General features: G+C 45.8%; 1 protein-coding gene across 1 annotated transcript; it reads right to left on the bottom strand.

The window, feature by feature from the left end:
• Positions 1–737: 737 nt before the first annotated feature.
• Positions 738–22,700, bottom strand: Cpa2 (carboxypeptidase A2). Its single transcript, XM_085683787.1, has 11 exons — positions 22,542–22,700; positions 20,033–20,114; positions 19,232–19,366; positions 18,670–18,765; positions 16,811–16,912; positions 14,841–14,939; positions 13,442–13,552; positions 12,194–12,284; positions 9,995–10,194; positions 7,172–7,256; positions 738–975 (listed from the first exon to the last, which is right to left on the bottom strand). Exons 1-11 carry the CDS (start codon positions 22,604–22,606, stop codon positions 788–790), a joined length of 1,254 nt encoding a protein of 417 aa, XP_085539913.1. The 5' UTR covers positions 22,607–22,700; the 3' UTR covers positions 738–787.
• Positions 22,701–23,189: the final 489 nt, after the last annotated feature.

Here is a 23,189-nt window from a genome sequence, read left to right as displayed (position 1 = left end):
TACACCCAAACTCTTGGGTGTATCTTACTCTCTTCTGAGCTCCTCTCATTCTTCCTCTTGCTTTTGAAAGATTTATTGATTTGATTTGATGTGTATAGGTGTTTTGTCTACATGGGTATCTGTGTACCTATCATACCTGGTACCAGGAGAGGTTAAAAGAGGGCATCAGATCCCCAGGAGCTGGAGCTACAGATGTTGTGAACCACGGCGTGGGTGGGAGTCAAACAGGGGTCCTCATCAAGAGCAGCCAGCGCCCTTAACGCTGAGTTAGTATCTCTAGCCCATGTCTCTTTCTCTTATTAAAATATCTTTGTTAGGCACTCCCCCCCCAATTATCAACAGCCAGGTATGACAGCATTTGCCTGTGATCCCAGCACCTTAAAGGCTCGGGAGTTCAGGCCCAACCTCAACCACATGAAATACTGTCCGAAGAAAATAAAACAACAAATTTGTATCATATGTAACTTATTACACTAAAAATGTAAAGGGCATTGGGAATAGTTCACTTAGAACAGGTTAAAGAAAAAGACGCAGTACAACACAGGGACTCGTGGCTTTGGGACAACAGAATCTGGAGAAACAGGAGCTGAGAATGAAGCTCAGTGGGGAAGGGCTCAGCTAGCAAGAGAAGTCCCTGGGTTCAAATCCCAGTCCCACAAACAAACAAAAAGAATAAGAAAGAAAAGAAATACTTAAATTCCAGGTTATGGATAGAATAAGGAATAATCAGAAGCCGGTTTTGCTTTACACCAGAGATTTTAATGGTGTTTGTCTATTCTGCAGATCCCTAATTGGTGTGGTCTCGTACATGCTCCATGATGGTCTTCAGGCCAAGCCAGGTTTCTTCTGCTGTGGGCAATATCTGCTTGGCTGGCAGGAGGAAGCCATATGAGCCTGTGTCTCTCAGTTCAAAGGCAAATGAGTATTTGATGCCAAAATCATAGGCCCAGTCGATGCTCCCACCACTGGCTTGGTCTGAGGGGCAGATGGAAATGAAATCTGATTACACTGTTTCCATTGGCCTCCCGCACAATCAAAGATGGACCAAGGCCCTCTACGCACGGGCTAGAGGAACAGACTTAGTCTCTAACAGAAAAAAAAAGCATAAGACTATTTTAAAATGAAAGAGGTGTTCAAATGGACACTATACTCGGCCTTTCTTTGGTGCCATCGGGGAGCCTCCAGCTTTAATTACCCATTGGGAACTTTGCTTGGTGCCCTAACTGACACCTTCCCCAGCTTAGGGAGGCCACACCATTTCCTTCTGCAGAAAGCACACCTGTCGTTTTCTCTAGTGGAATAAAACAGATTACAAAGCAAGTGAGTGACTTGGTCCCTGGCCTCAGGGAACTCTTGCCATAAGGGTAGAGCAAGCTCCTATGTGATGTCAAATCACATGCCAAGCGCTGGGGATCATGAGTAAGCCAGTACAGTGATATGCTTCTGAGCTAAGACTGGCCATTGATGTGGCACGTGATTACAATGAAGAAAGATGTCATTAGGCTACTAAGTCCTGAGGCATTCATGACTCAGCAAAGCTGAGCAAGGCCTGGCCCTGAGGCCCCTCCCAGGGAGAACAGGTTGAGGTAGAATTGGAGGAAGCCTTAGAACAGAGACTTGAGGCTGGTGTTAGGAATTTCAAGCTACCTAGCCTTCACCCAAAAGTGCTGGGAGCAACAGTGTTTCAAATAACAGACTTTTGAGAGTTTGGAATATTTGTATATGCATAATAAGGTCTCTTGGGGTAAACTTTAATCTAGAGGTAAAATTGATTTGTGTTTTAGGTGTAACTTGTATATCTGTAGCCCAGAGATAACTCCATCACTACTGTTAGCACACCTAGCTCAGGCCCACCATGTAAGATCAGATATGGAATTCTCCACACATGGCCTCCCATTGTCAGGGGAGAGTTTTCGAGCTGGGAGCATCTTGGGTTTGAGAATCTCAGACCTGGGATGCTCAGTCTGTAAAGCCCAGGAGTTTCTACGACTAGTGACTTTCATCCCCACAGCGGCCACCACAATGCTGAGCAAACAGAAGACACTAAATGGTTACTAACTCACTTCAGTGGATCTTTGTGGGTTCCAAAATCACCACCTTGAACCTTTGGCCGAGCCAATCTCACTAAGAGGGGTAGAGGGGGTACATAGTGTGGGCTTCAGACAGAATCTTGACCCTGCAAATCACTAGCTGGTAATCTAAAGCAAGCCAACTTTATCTCTAAGCTACAAAAGATCTGTGTGTCAGATGAGGATGCGCTGCAGTGGGAACAAGACCCGAGAAGGCAGTGAGCAGGATTCTAGCCCTTGCTTGTGCTCACTAAAGAAAGGCATGCTAGGTGGCTCCTTCATGCCCACTTCAGTCTGATGAGGCACAAGAATCATTCCCATTATACAGAAAAGGAAACTGAGGTCAGACTACACACGCAGAACAAAAATGACATTTAGTAAATGTCATTTACGGACTAGCGTCTTCTGACACATACTAAATCATGTGTTCAGTCCCCAGTACTGTAAAAGATAAAGACAACTGAATGTCACTTATTGTTATAACTTTCATTATCAATAAATGAGTAGGATCTGGTCAAATTAGATCACATCAAGGATCAGAGGTAGATGGAGGGGAAGATGCCTCCAGCCAATATGTCGAGAAGCCTGGAGGGTTACCAAGCCCACCGTCTTTTGAGACTCCCAACAAGTCATTTTACGGATGGGAGAAACAAGGGAGGGTAAGTAACTGGCCCAAGGTGACCGGGTTCCAAAGTGGCAGAATGATCATTCAGATCAACGTTTCTGTCTCCGAGGGTTGTGTTCCTTCCGCTAATCCTCTTTCGTCTCTCACGATTATGTGAAGGTTTTCAAAGCCCTTTGCGGGCAAGAAGCTGCCCAGGAAGTGTCTCACCTACCAAAGATGTGCAGCTGGCCACTGCTTGGAGAAGAGCAGATGCTCAGCCCCCAGCCGCATGCCAACCTGAGTCACAAGGCAAGCGCTTGGCTGATCCCTAGAGTACCAGTGTTTTTCCAGGTGGGGGTGAGGCAGGACCCCAGAGTCAGCACTGGGCAGGGCTGCAGTCAGGAGTTTGGTGAAGGAAGTACCAGGTTCCACGGGATCATAGGGCACATCAGTCCGTATCTGATATTAGCTTCTTGGAACTATCTTTGATACCTGTGTCCTCAGCAAGAAAAATACACTAACCCTCAGCCTTCCAAGGTCTGACAAGGTAAAAGAAACTCTTAAATCTCTTATAATGAAAGGGGTGAGACTGTATAGGGGATTGGGATTCAGGGACACCAGGATAGCATTCTGCTTAGAGGCTAAACTCCAGTCTCCACCCCAAACAAAGGCAGGCACTTCTCAAACTTAAGTTGTCCTCAGGGTCCTGGGTTAGATCCACTTCTCTGTGCCCACCACCAATACTCAGGGGCTCTGGAGAGTTCCCTAAGTGCTGGAGATACGGCTCAATCAGTAGAACACTTTCCTATCATATATGAAGGTCCTAGGCTTAACCCCCAGCACCATTTAAGCCTAATACATCCCATGCCTGCAATTCCAGCACTCAAAAGTCTGGGGCAGGAGGACTGGATATTCAAGATCATCCTTGGCTACACAGTAAGTTCAAGGCCAACCTAGATTATATGAGACTCTGCCAAAAAAAAAAGGGGGGGGGGGTAAGACCAAGTCATATGAAACATGGTTTTGAAAGTCTCCCTCCAAAGCCATTCATTCACACTGGGTGGTTAATCTGCTAATCTTGTCACGGAACTAGATTCCTAAAAGGAACTTATAAAACAAATAGTTGCTTTATCTTACATAAAATTGGACAAATCCAAGAACCCAGTAACTGAGATTTATCAATAAGATGAAATAGCAAATAACTAGCATGTAATTACAAAACACTCTGCAGGAAGAGATGTTAACTTTAAAAAGATGAACACAAGATATACACAGGCATTGGCTCCAGTTAAATATGTTTGGGTTAGCTGACAACAGCAAAAACTCATTAATGAAATTGAACATGAGAAGAAATATGTTGAATACTGAATGATTTTTTTCCATAAAGTTTTTAAAATATACTGTAGATAGCAGGAAGAGACAGAGAGAGAGAGAGAGAGAGAGAGAGAGAGAGAGAGAGAGAACCCCAAAAGCATATAATCTAAAAAGAGAAACTTCCATGACCAATCATATCATCATCAGAAGTACTTTTCACATTTCCACGAAGGATTTTGGATTTAATGAGTAAACCTCACTTCTCTGCTTTCTAGAGCTCCCATTTAAAAAGCCTACCTAGATGCCCCTCAACTAAAGAATGGATAAAGAAAACGTGGTACATTTACACAATGGAGTACTATTCAGCTGTAAAAACAATGACATCATGAAATTTGCAGGCAAATGAAGGGAACTAGAAAAACCATCCTGAGTGAGGTAACCCAGACTCAGAAAGACAAACACAGTACGGACTCACTCATATGTGAATAGAAGATATAAAGCAAAGGACTATAAACCACAGCTCCAGAGAATTGGGAGGCAGAAGGGGAGAAGGGAGGAAGGAAGGAAGGGAAATGAGAAAAAAATATATATATATATATCTCAAGAACAACAACAACAACAAAAAGAGAGTTAAAAAAAAAAAGAAAAGAAAAGAAAATCACAAGTGGCCAGATGTGGTGAGCACGCCTTTAATCCCAGAACTTGGGAGACAAAAGCAGGTGGACCTCTGGGAGTCTAAGGCCAGCCCGCTTCACAGAGTCTCCAAAGCAGAAAAGCAAACAAATGAAAAGAAAACTGCAACTAACAAGTGGGCATTCCCACAAACACTCCCTCCCCCATGGCTGGTACACAACACGCACAGGGAACAGGCCCCTCTGCTCCAGCTGACTGACTCCCCGCCTCCCTGCTCACGCCCTCCCCACTTCTAGGCATCCACACTGGGTCAGTCATTACACACGTATAGATTCTACATGCGTATGCATGTATCTTACAAAAGCAAACAAGAGCAGCCTCCCATTCTGAATCTCCCCCGTTCCCTTCTCCCCCACTCTTCTGCACCTACTCTGGCTAAGGCTGCTAATGAACTAGGGAGGGACATTCAGTAGGAAATGTTCTTTCCTGTGTACGACCTTTACATGGCCTTTATCGTTTTATCCACTGTCTCGTTTTTTAGTAATTGCTCTTCTTTCTGAAATCCAAGGTCCCTCCGCTTAGTTCTCCGCTGCCTTTCTCCTCTCAAGGTTCTTCCCACTCCAGATACCTCCTTGCTTTGCTGTTACCACCCTCTCCACACAGCTCTTCCCACTCAAGCTCCCTCCCTTCTGTGCCTCCCTCCCTCCCTCCCTAGCTGCTGAATCTCAGGGCCACATCATCTGAAGGCAGCACGCCCTACAAGTACTACAAGCTCAATATTTCTACAATTGAATCCTTGTTCTTTCCGATGATCCCTTTGATGATCCAGAATGTCCCTCTCAGTGAATAGCACAACCCAATGACCTTCAGCAAGAAACTCTCCACCTCTGATAAAGGACAGGGAGCCAATGGCTTTACATCCCAGATATTGCCCATGCTAGTGCCATGTTCTAGCTTGGGCCATCGTCTCCAGCCCTAACTCCCCCCCCGACTCCTGCTCGGAAATGCACCTACATCCAGCCCATCACAACTCAACACTACAACCGCTTCTATGAAAACTCCAAAACAGCTTCCAGAATCCTTGGAATGAAACTCAAAGTCTTCATATAACACACGAAGCCCATATCCCTCAGGCTTCCTGCCTCACGTCTTTCTTCCCAGCAATTCCAAACTTGTTTGTGGGTCTCAGAGTCCTTGATGCAAGTCATAGTTCAGTATCCTTGGATCTGATTGGTGGAACCTTTGCTCTTTCTTTAGCTACCTAATGGCCAACCTTTAAAGCCCGACTTTTGTCCTATGTGAAGCTTCTCCAGAGCATTCAATCTCCCACCGCAGTTTTATAAATATTCTTGAACCATGCACAACCTACTATGGCACATACATACTAATATTCCTTTGAATTCCCATTCATCTCTCTTAAATATGACCTCTGAGCAGGCAAGATGGTTCAGCAGGTGAAGGCACTTGTTGCAAGCCAGATGATCTGGATTTGATCCCAGAAACACAGAAGATGGAAAGAAAGAACTGAGCCCCACAAGTTGTCTTCTGACCTCCACATATACATTTACACACACACACACACACACACACACACACACTAAATGCAAAACAATCAGAGCTCTTGGTCAGTTTCTTATATCCTCAGTACCTGGCGTCATGCTCAGCACACAGCAGATGCTCAACTGAAACCTGTTGAACAGAATGAGTGGGCATTTGGGGCACATGCTCTTCTAGTTTCTGAAGGTCCTTTGGGCACGCGGCACTGTGGAAATGGACATTCGGCTGCGTAGTTTCGAGTTCCTAACTTTATATATAAGGAAGGGTAATTTAAATGGTTCAGAATTCAGGATGCACTGAGACTTCCCACAGTACCCACTGGAAGGCAGAAGAGGGTCACAAAGTCGATAGCAAACTTCTAGATTTATCCCTGCCTCATCTCCTTCTTCTTCTCCCTATTCTGTGCACAGACAGCTGCCTGTCACAGCATCTTTCCATAGAACTGTCCAGGAGTTTCCTGCTGTTGTTATTTGGTTTGCTTTTGAGTTTTTGATACGGGAAACTGAACCCAGGGCTTTTGAACTCAGGACCCTGTGTATGCTAAGCACATGCTCTGCCACTATACTAACTTCCCAGGCCCTAACCAGGTCCTCTTAAAGGGGCCACGTCTATTTATCCCCCATGAGCTTACTCAAGTCAGGAGTCCCTCTTAGCCAAAAAAGGGAAGACTAATAAAAGAGCATGAGTTTTGGAGTAAGTTCTGATAAAGGTTCATTTTTAGGCAAAGAGATTGTACATAACGGTATCGAGATGTAAGGTCCTGGATAAGCTCAGCAGACAGCTTAAAATGCACAGACCCAGGAAGTCCTTTGTTATCCCATAATATTTCATGGGGAGCCTAGACCTTCTGAGGGGAAGCAGGTCAAGGTGGGTTCTGTGTCTGAAGGACTACCCCTTTCAGATGAGAACATTCAAATGTGTTAGCTCAAGTTCAAAAGGTGCTTTTCCCTTCAGTAGGTCATTTGTACAAACTTTTGGCAAATTAGATACTTACAGATGACGGAACAGATTGGCCCCACTTTGTACTTGGTGCCATGCAGTCCTGTCAGAGCCTGGGCAGCCTTTTGGGCCACTTCATCCTAGAAGGAAAAGTAGATGGATAAAACCTGTCTCTTCCGGTAGAGGAACACAGACTGGGGAGGCCTGGTTACGTAGTCTCCTTTGTTACCTGACACAGAGCACACCATTCCTTTCTCTCAACCATTTCACTAGGAACTAAACACGTGTGTTGTTCCACGGCCTTCGAACATACAACAGGGCGTGGTCATCTTTCACTATCCAGGCGTTTACCGTGCTCCAGAGAGCGTCATTTTGCCACTAGCTCTCCTTGTCCAGAAACCTAACTGAAAATAGTATGGTGGCCAGACAGATCACTGAGGAAAGGGCTTTGTTGTTAAGCCTGAGAACCTGAACCCAATCCCTGTGACTCTCCGAGTAAAGGCAGAGAACCAGCTCCTGCAAGCTGTCCCCTGACTTCACACACACACACACACACACACAAATGTCATTTTAAATTTTTTAGGAAGTGGGCTGGCCAGGTGGTGGTGGTGTATGCTTTTAATGCCAGCACTTGGGAGGCAAAGGCAGGCAGATTTCTGAGTTTGGAGCCAGCCTGGTCTACAGGGTGAGTTCAGGGACAGCCAGGGCTACACAGAGAAACCCTGTCTCAAAAAACGCAAAACAAAACAAAAACAGTTGAGTGGGTTTAAGAGGCCTAAGAAGAACATATATGTACTGACCTCAGGATGTACCTAGGAAGTTGGGTTTTTTTCCCTCCACGTTGATCCCTACACTGGCTTATTTCCCTAGGATTGTCTCTTTTCCCAAGAAGCAAATCTCAGCAAAAATATTTTCCATTACTCAAGGGTTCCAATTTTGACTGATTGAGGCTTTACTGTCCTTGCTAAGGATAAATGTAAGGTCTTGAACTTGGGTCCAGGAAAACAACTGTACAAATACCAGATGGGGGAAACCTGGCTCAGCCGAAGCCTCTGAGAGCCTGGGGGTTTCAGTTGTCAGTGAGCCCAGCATGAGTCAACAGCGCCAGTGAAACTGCCAAAGAGCTAAGGTGACCCTCAACTGCATCCCCGAAACTGTGCCCTGAGTGTCCGGGAGGCCATCCCACAGCTACAGCCACACTCCGCTCCACGCTGGTTAACCCACAGAACAGGCTTCATGTTCGCTCTGGGAGATACCTTTCAAAAACACAGACAATCAAAGCTGGCATTTAGGAAACAGCAACTGGGGAGGGAGTGGAGCCCCATATTGTAAGTCCTTAAAGGAATCAGGGTAGTTTGCAGTCAAGAAAGTAAGGGAAGGCCCAGGAGAAGTGGGTTTCTAGTCGTTAAGCGATTCACAGACTCATCTCCTTAAAAGAACAAACTTGGTCTGTCCATATAGCCAGATGCTGAAGCAGGGCTGGGAGGCGAACAACAGAAAGGAGAAGCTCTAACAGTCGGGTTCTCCCTGGCATGATCAGGCTCCCTCGAAGGCAGAGACCACCACTCTGGGCTGCAGGCCATCCGGCTGTCTCATACATGCTTGAACACAGGATTTGGATAACTGAAGGTTATCTAGGTGCAGGTATAGGTCTTGAAAGTAGAAAAGAGACCTCAAGAGGAAAGAGGTGTTTCAAAGGGCGTGGGAGTTGGGTGGGGGGAGGCATGTTATATGAAAAGGGAAGGAAGTCAGCGGAGGGCAGAGAACAGGGAGCAGGGGGATGGGGAAGAACATGGGGGCAAGAATCCACAGAAGCAATGTTTAATGCCATAATGAAACCTTATACTTGATATGCTAATTTTTAATTAAAAAATAAATTACATTTAATTTTAAAAAAAACAATGGGATCAGGGAGTACACATGGGTTCCTTCTAACCCTGACATTTTCCCCCAGATGTAACTTTGGTAAGAAGCCCCCTTCAACTCTGAAAACTGCCCTAACAAGTCTGAGGCCCAAACCGAGAAGATGAAGACACACTGGAACTGGAGCTGCCTATTCTGTCAGCCTGTGGCAGCTGACAAAAAAAAAAAAAAATCTACTTGAAGGTAAACCGTCCAAAAGGTCTCAGTTCCAGGCTTATCCCTAGCAGATGGGTTTCAAAATCAAGCCTAAAAGCCAAATTGGAAATGTTTGCACATTCTCTTCATCTGGGAATAACTGTTGCTCAATTGTGAGCAGCTTCCTGAGATGTTACCATCTGACCCAGGGCCGCAGCCAATCTGTTTGTTTCTGAAGGGGGAAAAATGACAGAAGGAACTGAGTTAGGGAAGAAAGCGTTTTAAGCACACATCATCTTCCTGCGTGTTGTCATGTGAGGTCACAGAGCCAAAGAAAGCCCAGGTGAGGAGCAGGGAGCCGCGCTGCCTAGCACAGAGCATCTATCCAGCAGTCCAAGAACACCAAGTCCACATCCGGGAGGCTGATTAGGAAGGCTACCCCAGAAATTAATGACAATAGCAAGCACCTAAGACCAGTCAGGGTGGTTCACACCTGTTACCCAAGCACTCAAGAGGCTGAGGCAGGCAGGAGGATCATAACTTTGTCATTTTAAAGCCAACCTGGACCAGGCTACCTGACGTAAGAGCCTGTCTCAAAAAAGACGAAAAGAAAAGCAGATTTTTATATCATCTCTGTTAAGGTAACATTAATTTTTGTGGATTCTACTCACCACAGAAACTCAGCTTGCATTGGGTGTATGCCTCATGACCTTTATAACTAGTATACCTCCACCTTGATACCTAATTGTATGACTGGCACTTAACTTGGCCACCCAGCAGATGTGGCTGTTGAAATCAAAATACGAACGTAGGAACTCACCAGCTCATCAAAGTTCTCCGGCTTGGTACATTTATAGCCATAGGGGAACATGAGGAGTTGGGAGTAGCTGTGGAGGGTGATGAAAGCTTTGACTTTGCCGTGACTCTTGATGAAGTCCACTATGGATTTCACTTCAACTTCAGAGTTGGCCTTGGGTCCATGGTACGAATCAGAGCAAGGGCTGCTACTGGCTCCCGGTCCTGGTGGGATGAAGAAGAAGAAGCCTACTTAGGACAGTAGCTTTAAGAAGGCACTGCAGGATGGAGGGGTTACCACATGCATGAATAAGTTCCTCACTGTATAAATCAGAGAAAGCCCATCCTTGGCTTAGATCAAGTCTCTGCCTCGGAGGGCGTGGCCAGAAGACTAACTGAACTCATCCTGGACCCAGCTCTTCTCTTAAAATATGGTTCTTCTGTATGGCGGAAAGAGCTATCTAGTTAGATTGTCTCCCCTCTCTGGGAGCTGTTGGAAGAAGAGCTCCTGAGCCGGGTGGGGGTCCTGGAAGTTCATTTTCTGGGACCTCTTTCAACCTACAGAGTCCAGGAGCAGGGGTTTCTGTGCATATGTCCTTCGTGCCTGGACCAAGTCACAAAGCCACAGATGCGAGGAACCTCTGACATTCTTTCTGCCCTGGAGAAGCCACCACATTTGACAAGGCCACCTTTGGCCTTGATTCTCTCAACAGCTGTAGTTGCTCAAGAGAACTGAAATGGGGGTCACTGTAGGCCTGGCAGGGCTGAGAATGCTTGAGAGGCTTTGGGAGCAGGTGGGGACTGAGATTTCCCAAGCTCTCTAAGTGAACTGGGTAAAATCCATGTACACATAACTCCTGCCATCTTAAGTTAAAATTATTTAAAAATAAGGTTTCAGAGGGGGAAGTGCCATCAAATTACTGGATACGGTTCAATATTCAGGCTCTGGCGCTTTGATTATTTTTTTTCCTATGCGCAAAATAATAAGAATAATAAATTGTTAAAGCAATGAACGAAGTTATCACTCATGCATATCCCATCGCATGTCCCTAGTGAGTCCTGTCTCAGTTCTGTAACTCTCGATAATTCATTTGGTTTACAAATATTTAATGGTTGCGCTCTGTGGTGCAGACTCTGTGCCAGGTATTAGAAGAAAGCACACAGCCCAGTGTTTGCAAGGCTTAATCTGCATTGTCAACTTAACTGGATTTGGAACTCCTAGGAAAGACACCTCTGGGAGCTCTGGGGTCTTTCCAGAGGCATTCAGCGCAGGAGAGAAAACCCACCCTAGAGTCCGAATGTGGGTGACACTCCCCCACAGGCTGGGGCACTTGAGTGCATACAGAAGGACAAAGAGGAGGAGCCAACTGAGGCCCAGCTTTCATCTCTCTCTGCTGTTGACCGGGAACGCAGTGCACCCACATTCTTATATTTTTGGTTGTGAACTTAGCCTTTAACGGCTGAGCCATCCCTCCAGGCCACAGTGCACCCACATTCTTCATGCTCCTACTGCCACCGCCATGATGGAATGCTTCTCCAATCTTGGCGCCAAAATAAGCCCTTCTTTCCTTGAGATGCAGTTTGTCAAGTGTGTAGTCACATCCATGAGAAAAATCACTGATGCACTGGTACTGGAAGTTAGCAGGAAAAGCAACAAATTTCAATTCTGTGATTAGTGAAGCAAAGGTTTAACTGGTGCCTAAAAGCATGAAAGAAACCCCAACCAGCTGGCCAGTGGACCCCCAAACAGAAAAACTGCAGTCAACAAGCCAGATGAGCAAGCTAACGTTTTATCTTTGACTCTGTTTCAAAAATCCATTTCTTAATTCCATTTGTACTTTTTTTTTTGTAAGTTTTCCTTCTCGAAGCATCTACCAGATGATGTAATGCTTGTCTTCCTAATAGATCCTAACCCCCTCTAGCGGTTGGTTCCGCGCTTCCTGCGCTCCCGCCATTGTGCGAAGCCTGACTTCTTCCGCTCGGGCGCTGAGCAGTGCTGCAGCCCGAAGGGAAAGCAAGACGTGAGCAAACCACACTAAACGCTGCCTGGAGCTGTGACTCCCCGTGAAGGGGGAGGCTTTAGTGAAGTGTTTTAGAGTGGTTTTAAAATGACTTGAATCCTAAATGGACTAAACAGGCTGACAGCACTGCAGAGCCCTTGCAAAGCAGTCGGTCGCCCAGACTGCAGTCTGACAGTCCCTGGAGACGACCACCCTGCACTCACCTCCGAAATTTGCATCCCAGTTCCGATTAGGATCCACACCAACACAGAAGCTTCCAGACAGTTTAGACCGGGTCTTTCGCCACATACGATTCTTTAAAAATCCCAGCAAACAGGAATATGGGGGAAGAAAAGGCGGTCATCTCTGTTAATCGGCAGATCCTTTCCCCGAGTACTCCTTCCCCTGGCTCCCTACCTTCAGAATTGCACAGGATTTATTTTGCCCACAGCTGTGTCAAATGGTCCCCACACAGGGTTCACTTTATGTATTTCCTCTCTCAAATAAATGCCTGCCAAGCCATGTTCCATAAAACATGGTTCTGTTCAGTGCTAGCCACTACCACAACAAAAAGGGAAAGATGGAATTTCTGAGAGAATGGTTTGGGAAAATGTGGGGCTAAATCGGTAACCCTACTACAGAACTGCCAAGGGTGTTTAATGTTTTAATGTTTTTTAAGAACCTCTGAGAGATCAGAGGCAGCCTTTCTCTGGCTTGCCTGTGGACCCTGTATTCATGCGGTGTGCCGGGCTGTGAATAGAGAATGTGAGTCCCTTTGAAAATGCTGCGGTCGTTGTCTTCGGTTGAAAATGCTGCGGTTATTTGCTCTCCACAAGAAGAAACCTAAAACTCGGATCCATTTTGAATATGCGTGAGGTCGCAATGCCACAGCGGTGTTTCTGTCATGCCATCTTACAGGGAGGGAGCCTACATAACTCCTTTTAGTGATATTACAAAGGATTTCTTTGACAAATTGTAAGTAAAAACGCTAGGACGCATTGTGCTGCCTACTTAACTCGTATCGCAGCCGAGTTGTCAGCAGGTAATATCTGCCTCCTCTTTCCTGTCAGTCCAACACACGCACAGATACACATAGGCACGCACACACAAGCATGTGCACACACACATATCTCGGAGATAATTGGGACAAGTCTCCTAGGTGACTCACTGCGAACACAGCTCCCTAATTGTCCAGCATAACAGCTGAAACAGGCTCTGGCTGAGTCGACATGTAAAGACACCGCACGTCAGAACAAGGAATGATTACAAACACTTCCCTTTGCCTCGTTTCAAGGCCAATACTGAGAGATTAGGCATTCTGCTTAGAGCAAATCAAGAACAGAAAGATTGCTTTTGTTTGGTTTTCCAAGCTCCTGCAAGTCCTCTTAAGTCCTGTGGATGAAAAAAAAAAAACCACACAAACACACACACACACACAAAACAACAACAAATAAATAGATTGAGTGGCTTACAGAGGTGTGGGAGAACACATATCCATCAGGGTTTGTGACAGGCAGCAGGAAGATATCCAGGGTATCCAGAAGGGAAGTGATGGATGGATCAGTTCCATAATCAGAAGCAAGCTGAGTAGACACATAGAGTTTTCAGTATTGCAAACCAGAAAACACACTGCAAAATACTATGGCACTGTGGTTTTGTGCTTTGGGTTTTTGTTTTCTTTTGTTTTATTGTTTTTCCAAACATGAATTAGGGACCATTGTTGATCAATGGGAACCTTCCAAATCCCTTGCAGAACAGTCTCCTGCAGCTTAATACACACACCAATGTCTAAAACTTTTTCCTTTCTGGTGACAGTAATTGTCTTACATTAAATAAATGTCAGTTATCACCCATCTATTAGAAGTAGCAACTCTCTCTCTCCCTAGTATTTGCGGTGACGCTTTTTTGCAATGGTGGGCAATGACATGTGTGGTTTATTTGGATCTATGAACCAAATTATAAAAACTTAATATTCCCTAATCCTCCCGTGGGGTGACTTTCCAAAAGAACTCGACCAACATCAGATTACTTAAATATGCAGGGACTTTGCTAAAGGTATGGAGAAGCGGTTAAATTCCATTTGGGGAATTACATTTTGACTGCAATCAATTGCAGGAGAGTTGAAGTTTCTGCCGGATTAAAATTTATTCATTTCCTGTGCTCAGCCATCCTAAGGCATTACTATTCAACTGTTAAATATCCATTTCATAATACCCTAAAGGTAACCGCATTTTAATTGAAGGGAAAAATGTATCAGTCGGCATGCACGTGGTTGCACACGCTTGAATGATCCGATGTGGATTGATTTCCTTTGCTCATGAATTAACATTCTGATTTATAGCGTGTCATTTTGGAATTACTTAAGAAATAGCAGCCTAGGTCACACCCAGCATCGTGTCCTGACTCTCGTACCAAGGACCATCCGAATCAGAGTTTGGCAATATTCACGACCCAGACACCCCCAGCTCATTATACTTTCGATCCGTAGGTCAAAGCAAACTGTTCTTGCTCCTATTCCCATTTGCTCTCTGAAGCCCTTTCAAGATTTTATAGGAGAGGCACTTCCCTCAAAGAATTGAGCTTCTCTCCTGGTACTAGGCTGAAACTCGAAACCCAGAGGCCCCGCTGACCACCCTTTTCAATTCTTCTGGCTTGCTGTGTTTTTAGCAGGGGGGCCCAGGGGCACAGTACGTGATCCTAAATGGGGTAAAGCAAAGAAAAGAAAGATTGGCAGACTCTGTTTCCTGCCGGTGTTGTAAGAGAAGGATTTGCCTGAGAGTGCTTGCAATCAGGCCCACCGGGACAGTGTGTGTTTACTCAGTGAGTCTAACTCCCAAAGGACAAAATATGTGAAGAATTTTAAGCAATGACCTTATTTGCTGTCCACAGCGCCGTGGCTTGTGTAACCCACTCTCGAGCGTGGATGCCCGCGTCTAGCCAGATGGCTGGCTTGTCTCCTCCGGTGCTGAACTGCAGAACAAGCATAGCACAAGCACAGCAATGAAAACCGCTTCTTCCAGTAGGCGCCTCCCCCAGGGTCTTTCTCTGTCCCCTTTCTGTTCTCGACAGGATTAAGAGAACGAGGAGATGGGCAGGTGACACTGGCTTGATTCTTCGGGTAGTTTGGCCCCTTTCTCTTAACAAAAGCTTAAATGGAGATTACAAGCAAAGCAAATTTTCCCTCCCTTGATGTTTCTGAAAAAAATTATCGTAGTTAATGTAATGAAGATATGCTCACATGTCGTTAACCGGGGAAAACCAGGTTCCGGGTAGTATGTCATTCTTATTATTTAAAAGACTAGTTCATGTGGGAGTAAGCATGGAAGCAAATGTATGAGGGGGTGAGGAACGGACAAAATGAAAAAAATAGTTTACAGCTCTCACCCTACAGTTGTGAAATTAGAACCACCAGACCTATTCCTAGCCTCCCTGTTTGTTGGTTGGTTGGTTTCTCTGTTTTCCAGTGTTTTTGCACGGATTGTGTTATTTTAGTTCTAAGATCTCACCAGAATTTTCCGGGTCCTTCATCAGGACAGTACGGCAAGCCCCCACGGCTCTCCAGAGTTTCGGTTTTACGATTTAAGTGACTGGGTTATTTGGAACAGTGGCCTTGCCAATTGGATCGGTAAATAGGGAGGAAAAGATTATTTTTGCACCGTCAGTTTCTATCTCTGCGTGGCATTCTAAGCGCAACAGATTAAGGTAAATGAGAAATGCAAATTTTTGCTAAAAATGTTACATTTCACAGGTTTGGGAAAGTTTTGGTGAAAATGTTTGGAGCCTTTTCCTTCAAAGTGCTAAGATGTAACAAGTTGGGGACCTTAAACAAACAAACAAAATGTCTCAACCACCAAACCACTTTGAAAATCGGAGGTCAGGAAAAACCAAGGCAGAGGAGAATTTGGGGTTCCCTGACTCAGCGGTAGGCCAGCCAGTAAAGAAAAGAAAGCAAGCATCCCCAGGCCAAGCCTCCTGCAGTAGGCAAACTACCCCTCCCAGGCCTGCTTTGGGGAAAGCACTCTGGAAGTCCATCTGTCCCAGTTAGTCAGTTGGTTCCTAGCCACAACGTTTCCAAATTTAGCAGGACGTTGTGACATTACCTCCCCGCCACACACACCCCTTAACAAACTCTTTCTAGGAAGTCTGGGGAAACACTTTTTGCTGTTTTTCTGAACAAAGTGCAAATGCTTGAAACTATAACCCCAAAGACTCTTTGGATTGACAGTAGCAGTGAACCTTCGCCGTTTTTTCAACTGTCACCTAAAAAACAAAAAAACCCCTCATTCCAGGGCCTTGCCTTCGCATTTAGTTGTCCGTCATCATCTGCACACAGAGAAACTATTTTTTTTTTATGTAGTTCGGGCAATTACTAGTTGTTTTTTGTTTTGTTTTGTTTTTAAGCTGCCTTTAAGAGAGAGGAAAAGAAAAATCCGCAAAGAACTCCCACTTCGATTAATTTCCCAGTGCTCGCCCTCCCCTTCCCACCCTCTCCTCCCCTCCCCCGTGCCCGCCGCCTCTCCTGCTCGGCTCCAATTGGTGCTCTCGGCCCGGCTCCCGGCGAGCGCATCTATCAGGATACGAGCATTAATTCTCTCCTGCAGACCTGCGTCAGCGTGCAGGAGAAGAGAAAAAAAAAAAAAAAGGAAAAGAAAGAGAAAGGGGGGCGGGCGGTGGGGGGGGGGATGCTCAAAACCAGCAAAGACCGGTTAGGATGAAAAAAAGAGAGAGAGGAAAGGGTGGGAGGAGGGGGTGGGGGGACCTGCTTTGCAAGCCGGGCTGGGAGGAGCGGGATTCTAGAAGCATCGAGAGATGGGAAACAAAAGTCTCTGCCCGCTTTATACCTTTAGCACATTCATGGGCCGATTCTCAAAAGATGAACCGATATTCACTTTGCTCACTAGACCAGGGTGCTCAGCCACGAGGTTATCCATTTCTTGGTAAATCTGAAAGGTTCAAATGGTGAACAGGCATCTGTTAGTGACCGAGCGAATGCAGCTAACAGGGTCTTCTCACCCCTCCACTCCCGGTCTCTCCGCATTCCGGCTGGGGGCGGCTGCAAGCCATCACACGGATGACGAGTCACTCTGAAAAAGAGAAGCCATCTTGCTGCTGCAGAGCCGGTTCTTTCCAGTTCTGTGCAATGTAAAATGGCACTTGTCTGGTTTGCCTGTGGCTTGTTTTCCCCCAGACCCTGTCCGGCAGGGAAGCCATTCGCCCTCACTAGCAAACTGCAGTGGCACCAAAAGAGATGTAACCGGCTTGCACTACAAAACACAGCTGCGCTAGCGCAGGCCCCGGCACAATGGGGACATCCTCCAGCCACTGGCTACTCCGACCCCAATTTTGAAGACTCATTGAGATTCTGTACGTTCTTCACATATCCAGGCTGCCACCATTACAGAAACAGAGTATCCAGCTGTTGCCAGCATTTGCCGTCCCAAATACCTATTTGTTAGAACGGCAAGTGGGGGAAGATACCCTTTTTTATTCTTTCTTCTAGTCAAACACACTTTTTTTTTTCTGGGAGGGTGTTGGAAAGTAAAAAGACACACACACACATACACATATTATACAAGTGACGTAGCCTCATGTTCAATTGCACTGATGTTTCTGGCAGTGAAACAAAGGCACAAATCCATTCGAGTCTTTTTTTGCCTCCAAATCGTTTTAAATAGCTTTATAAATGCATTTTAAACTTCTTTATTTGGAGGCTTAGTGCCCCTTTACTCTTTCCTACACTGCGCTTCACCCCTGAACTCCCCAGTTACCACCAACCCATAGCCAGGCAGCGCAGAGAAATAAGCCAGCATCAGCTTCCAGAAAGGCTTTCATCACATTAGTAAGTGCAGTGCTCTCTCTCTCTCTCCTTGGACCTACAGAGCAGCGCATGGTCCAGGCAGAGAAAGAAAGGACTGAGACCCAGAAAGGCAGAGAGTAGACTCTGCTACCATTCGACCTTGGATCAATGTGCAGTTTGGGAGCCACTGACACCCTTGTGTGGGTGGGACTCAACAGCTTCAAAGTGGCCCCTGATACATCCAAGACCGTAGTTAATCATCACTCTTGAGTGACTCTGTAGCCTTTGCAGCTTGAAAATCAGCAAAGGAGTGTTGTGGGAAGAATGTGAAGGAGCTATTTGTGGACTCACTTAAAGCTTCTGGACACCTCCAAAATAACTGTGTGGCTATGGGGCTGGACAAGCCGACATCAGTTCCTGCATTAAGCAGGCACTGCCCATGAAATCTGCTAGGAAATACAAGGATCATAATCGGGCTGGAGAGATGGCTCAGCGGTTAAGAGCACTGACTGCTCTTCAGGAGGATCTGGACTCAGTTCCCAGCACCCACATAGCAGCTCACAACTGTCTGTAACTCCAGTTCCAGAGGCTCTGACACTCTCACACAGATACACGTGCAGGCGAAACACCTATGCACATAAAGTAAAAATAAATAGTTAAAAAAATATTCTGCTGGGCAGTTGTGGCACACACCTTTAATCCCAGTACTTGGGAGGCAGAGGCAGGCGGATCTCTGTGAGTTCGAGGACAGCCCACTCTACTGAGCAAGTTCCAAGACAGCCAAAGCCACACAGAGAAACTGGGGGGGGGGGGGGGGGGGATGTCAAATCACCAGGTAGAAGTAGCCTTTTCCTCCGGGAAAAGAGGGGCTTGTTTGTCTGGTTCTCATTTTGAAATGCCTACCTCTTCCAAGGTATGGTAGGCCCCAAAGTTGAAGTTACCACCTCGCTCTCTTCGCCGATTGAGCAGCATTTCTTCACGCTCTTGATCCAACAGAACCTAAGATAGAACAAGTCTATGATTAGCTGCCAGCCACGCATGCAGTCTGGTGGTGTAAATGAGGTGCTGACACTTGGTCCCCAGGACCAAGCTTTCCTCATTGTACGCATATCTTGTCCATCGGCTCTGGGTCAGACACTTCTCTTATTCTGGTAGCACTCTGAAGAGAGATCGGACATGCACGGGCTGGGGGCCAGGCAGCAGCTGCAGCCCAAGGGTGACAGCACCTTCAGGCGGTCTTGTGGCTCAGCCTGCGTTTCTGAGTTAACCTCTAATTAAAAACTAATTGAATCACAGATTGCTTTTCTGCCATTTCCATGAAATGCGGAAAGGACTAGGAGCTGTGTGTCCCCACCAGTCTGCAGCAGTTCACACTGACGGGAGGCCCACAGGAAACCCACAGGTCCCTTTCCCAGGGTGGAGAGGACCAGCAGGCCTCTGGAAGGCTGCTCTCTGGCATACTTACTTGAACGTCTTCAACCATGATGGAATAAGCAATCCCCTGGGACTCAAGGAATACTTTGACTGTCTGGATGTTGCCAAAGGGGACTCGGACGTGGACTCTTTGCCTGGGGATGGTGGGTGATTTCCAAAAATCAAGCTGAAAGGGATAAAGGACCAAGCCAAGGATCATTCTGGGAGAAATAGAGAGATGGACCCTGAAGGATCTCGATAACGCAATGTGTTACCTGGTTTATTTTGCTTCTACAAAATCAGAATCCCTCTGGAGCCGTTATCTTAGAGCAACAAGAGTTTCTCTGTGCCCGAGCTTCAGCAAATGCGTTATGTTTTTAGTACATACATCCCACGGCTAGATATTAAAATTGGCAGAGGAACAGATGATTTTAAATTATGGGAAGTCTTAAAAAATAAAATCAATCTGGCACTCAAGTGATCCAATTCATTTCATCATGGGATATTAATGCCATAAATTATTTTAGAAGGGAAATAATGAATTAAAGGTGTTCAGCGGTGTTTCAAAGTAGCTCTCAGTTTTCATCCTTTGTTCCTTCTCTCAATAGTCCTAGGAGATATGTAGAAAAAATGGTGCATTTTTCCTCAATTTTCTGATTGTGAAAATGAGTCTCACGGGGAAGGAAGGCAGTCTGCTCAGTGCCATCGAGTTGGGACCAACGCTCAGATTTTTGGAAGCCCAGCTCCAAGCCCCAGCCTCCCACATTACCCCAAAGGGGTCAAGCCATGGTCCAAGCATGCCGTGCTGGCATTACTTACTGGACGGAGCAAAAGCTGAAGCTACGGCCAATACCTGCAGATGCTCTTCAGCCTCCAATTGCACCAGAATTTTAATCTGCTCTTCATTACTTGGGATGATCTCAAGAACTTGGTCCCTAAGAAATATTAACCACAGACATGACCTTAAACACAAAGCTTGTTCACCGTTTCCTGTGACTTTCTGCTCCCGTCAGCCTCTGCGTGGAGGAGACGAATGCAACAGTTCATAATCTCTTTCACAAGCCAGAAACTAATAAATTGTACACTGACCCACGTCCCCAGAACAAGGAGGTGATCAAACGGCTTTATTTCCTCCAAGGAAACATTATCTAAATAATAATTAAGAGGTGTACCTGCTGCTAGCAGGAAGCTTGCCATTAAAGGTTCCTTTCCTTGAGCTAATGAGTGTTTGTCAAACAACACCTGCCTCTCATAAAGCACTGGGTTCTAAAACTTGTCTGTGCCTGCTTTTCAAGGAGGAAAGAAAGAAAGGAAGGAAGGAAGGGGGAGAGGAGAATGATTAATTTGGTGCTTGTAGGAGGAATGAGATCCACATCTGGGGAGATGTGAAGTTTTCTGGTTTGTTTTTTGTTTGTTTGTTTGTTTTTCTTTCTTTATTTGGTTGCTCTTTGTTTTATTTTGTGACTGAAACTATAACAGGGCACCATCTCCGGGTCTCATGATGTTAACAAACTCGGGGCACAGTAGCAAAAACTGAGGCCCAGGCAAATCAAATGGTGTATCGTACACGCTTGCACTGGCACACAGCTCTAAGGAGAAAGGGCTATCATGGCAGGAAAGAAAACCCCCCAAACTGGTAAGCAGATTGTCAGAAAGGAGTTTGGGGGAAAGAGCCTTTTGCTTAGTAACTGGACCTTCTTTCTCCCTCCGTTTTCCAAGCGAGCTGACTTTGGGTTTGTCTGCGCGGCTGAGAAGGACACCCAGGCTCCAGCGCACTCCCGTGTAACCCGCAAGTGGCAGACCCTTTTGCCTGCGAGGTCTCCATCTGCCACAAATGGTCTGAAAATTCTTCCATTTGGGACTCATTAGTTTTAGTTAATGCATGGAATCCCAGGAGTCCTCCTTTAAAATGAGGTGCTGGGAAAAGTAACACATTAGACTAATATTTCCTGGTGTGTGTTCTGTTCTAAGGAACAGCAGACCCTGGAGCTTCTCAGCCAAAATGGGAGGGGTGTGAATTAAAAAAAAATCCCTCATAGATTTCTAATGCATACTTACTTAGTCAACAGTCTAGAAACCCTAAAGTTATTTAACTCTTTGATTCCCAAATTGAATTGACTAGCTAGTTTCATGGAACAAATGTATTAGACTATCTCATTAATTCCCTTAGAATACTCTCCAAAAAATGCTCCCAAACCCCATTACAGAACTGTGGAATCAGGACTCATGTAAGGAGTCTCACATCTAGAAGCCTGGCACTAGGATTGGCGGAGGGGGAGGGGGTAGTCTAAGATATATATATATATATATATATATATATATATATATATATATATATATATATATATGAGTTCTGGGGCTGCCAGGGCTACAGAGTGAGACTCTGTCTCAAAAACAAACAAGCAAATAGTAAAATCAAAGCATTCCAGAGCAAAGATGAGTCTGGCAGCCAGGAGAGACATTAGCCGAGACCCACAGCCCTGGCTTTCCTAGTGTCGGAGGCTCTGCTACCCAGATAAGAAATCTGAAGCGTGAAGGACAAAGGCTGAGAGGAAGGAGTCTCCATGGAGGTAGGAAGTGGATGGGGAGGAGCACCTACTGTTAGACCCTTGAGACAAGTAGAGCAACGGGTCCTCCCTGCTGCCCATCAGCCCCACATTGTGATCATTGGGGAGAGCAACGGGTCCTCCCTGCTGCCCATCATTGTGATCACTGGGGAGAGACGGGCAAGGTCAGCCTTGGAAAAGGCATTTTTTACAAAATGGAGTCCTTCCTGTCACATCCCACTAAAATGTCATCTAGGACCACGGGAAAGAAAGAACAGGTCTTGACGTCACGCTCCAGGATGTATCTCACAGAACCAACCTCCCACGGAAGAAAACCCAGCCTGCCCTGTCTCTAAGGCTGCTCTCGCTTAGCTGATAATGAAGGAGTGCCCAGCCATAACCTTAAAACTAATGTCACTCAGTGGTTGCCTCACTCGACAGCCCCCACAGGCACCAATGGTGCCAAGGCACTGCCACTCAAGATCCATCTCTCTGTCAGAACAAAATCCCTTACCTGGCCTTTCCTTCAGTCTCTGTACATAGTAGAGGCCACCACGGACTGTGAACGTCCCAAGTGCAATCCTCTTCTTTGTTCCCAAATAAACGGTCTCTTGGCTTTCGACAGTCTCCAATCATCTCTTCCTTGACCGATGCCTCTTTTCCCCACCCCCCACCCCCACACTAATCTAAGGGAACTCTGACAACACTGAGTGCATGCACCCCTTATTCTTATTCTCTGACCAAGTTATGAGCAAATGAGAGGCTTCGTGAACCAGGTAAGCAGGATTCAAATAAACACTAGAGAGTGTCACTTACCCCACAAATGTTTCTTGACAGTAGACATGCCCAAGTAGGGCACCCAATAACAGGATCAACCTCATGCTCAAGGCTTTTTCCAGAGGCCAGCGTTCAGAGCCCTTCTTGAACTTTATAGGGAGCCGAGCCGAGGGCTATCTATTGGCCCTCGAGAATTCAAGAGATTCCCATATGGTAAAATTCTCACCTGCTGGCGAAATTCTCAAGGTCACAGATACCAGCGTGTGCTATCGCCGATCTGTATATTTTCCCCTTTTAAGGTGAGATAATAAATATCAGTGGAAAGAAAACGAAATTGCTACAGCACACCAAGGGCAAATCAGACATTTAGGATTTGGAACATAAAGTACCACTAACCCTGTTTGGTGATAGAAGCCAGATTAATAGGTCCAGAGGTTAAAGTCCTTTCTGGGTCTCTGACAAAAAGAAAAAAAGGGGGGGGGGCGGCAAAGCATTTACAGCAATTACTTGGCATCCTGTCTATCACATTCTATTAGTTTGCCCATTCGTTTATTTTTATAGTGTTTACCCTGAGACACTGCAGTAACTCAGTCCACATCTGCCAACAGTCCCCGGAGATGTGGTCCGGTCTAGCCCTCACACTATATTAAATAAACAAAACAGAATGCCTTGTAATTTTTAATTCCG

Source organism: Myodes glareolus, chromosome 25, assembly GCF_982192425.1.
Source record: "Myodes glareolus chromosome 25, mMyoGla1.1, whole genome shotgun sequence".
NCBI lineage: Eukaryota > Metazoa > Chordata > Mammalia > Rodentia > Cricetidae > Myodes > Myodes glareolus.
This window is presented reverse-complemented; position numbering and strand designations above follow the sequence as displayed.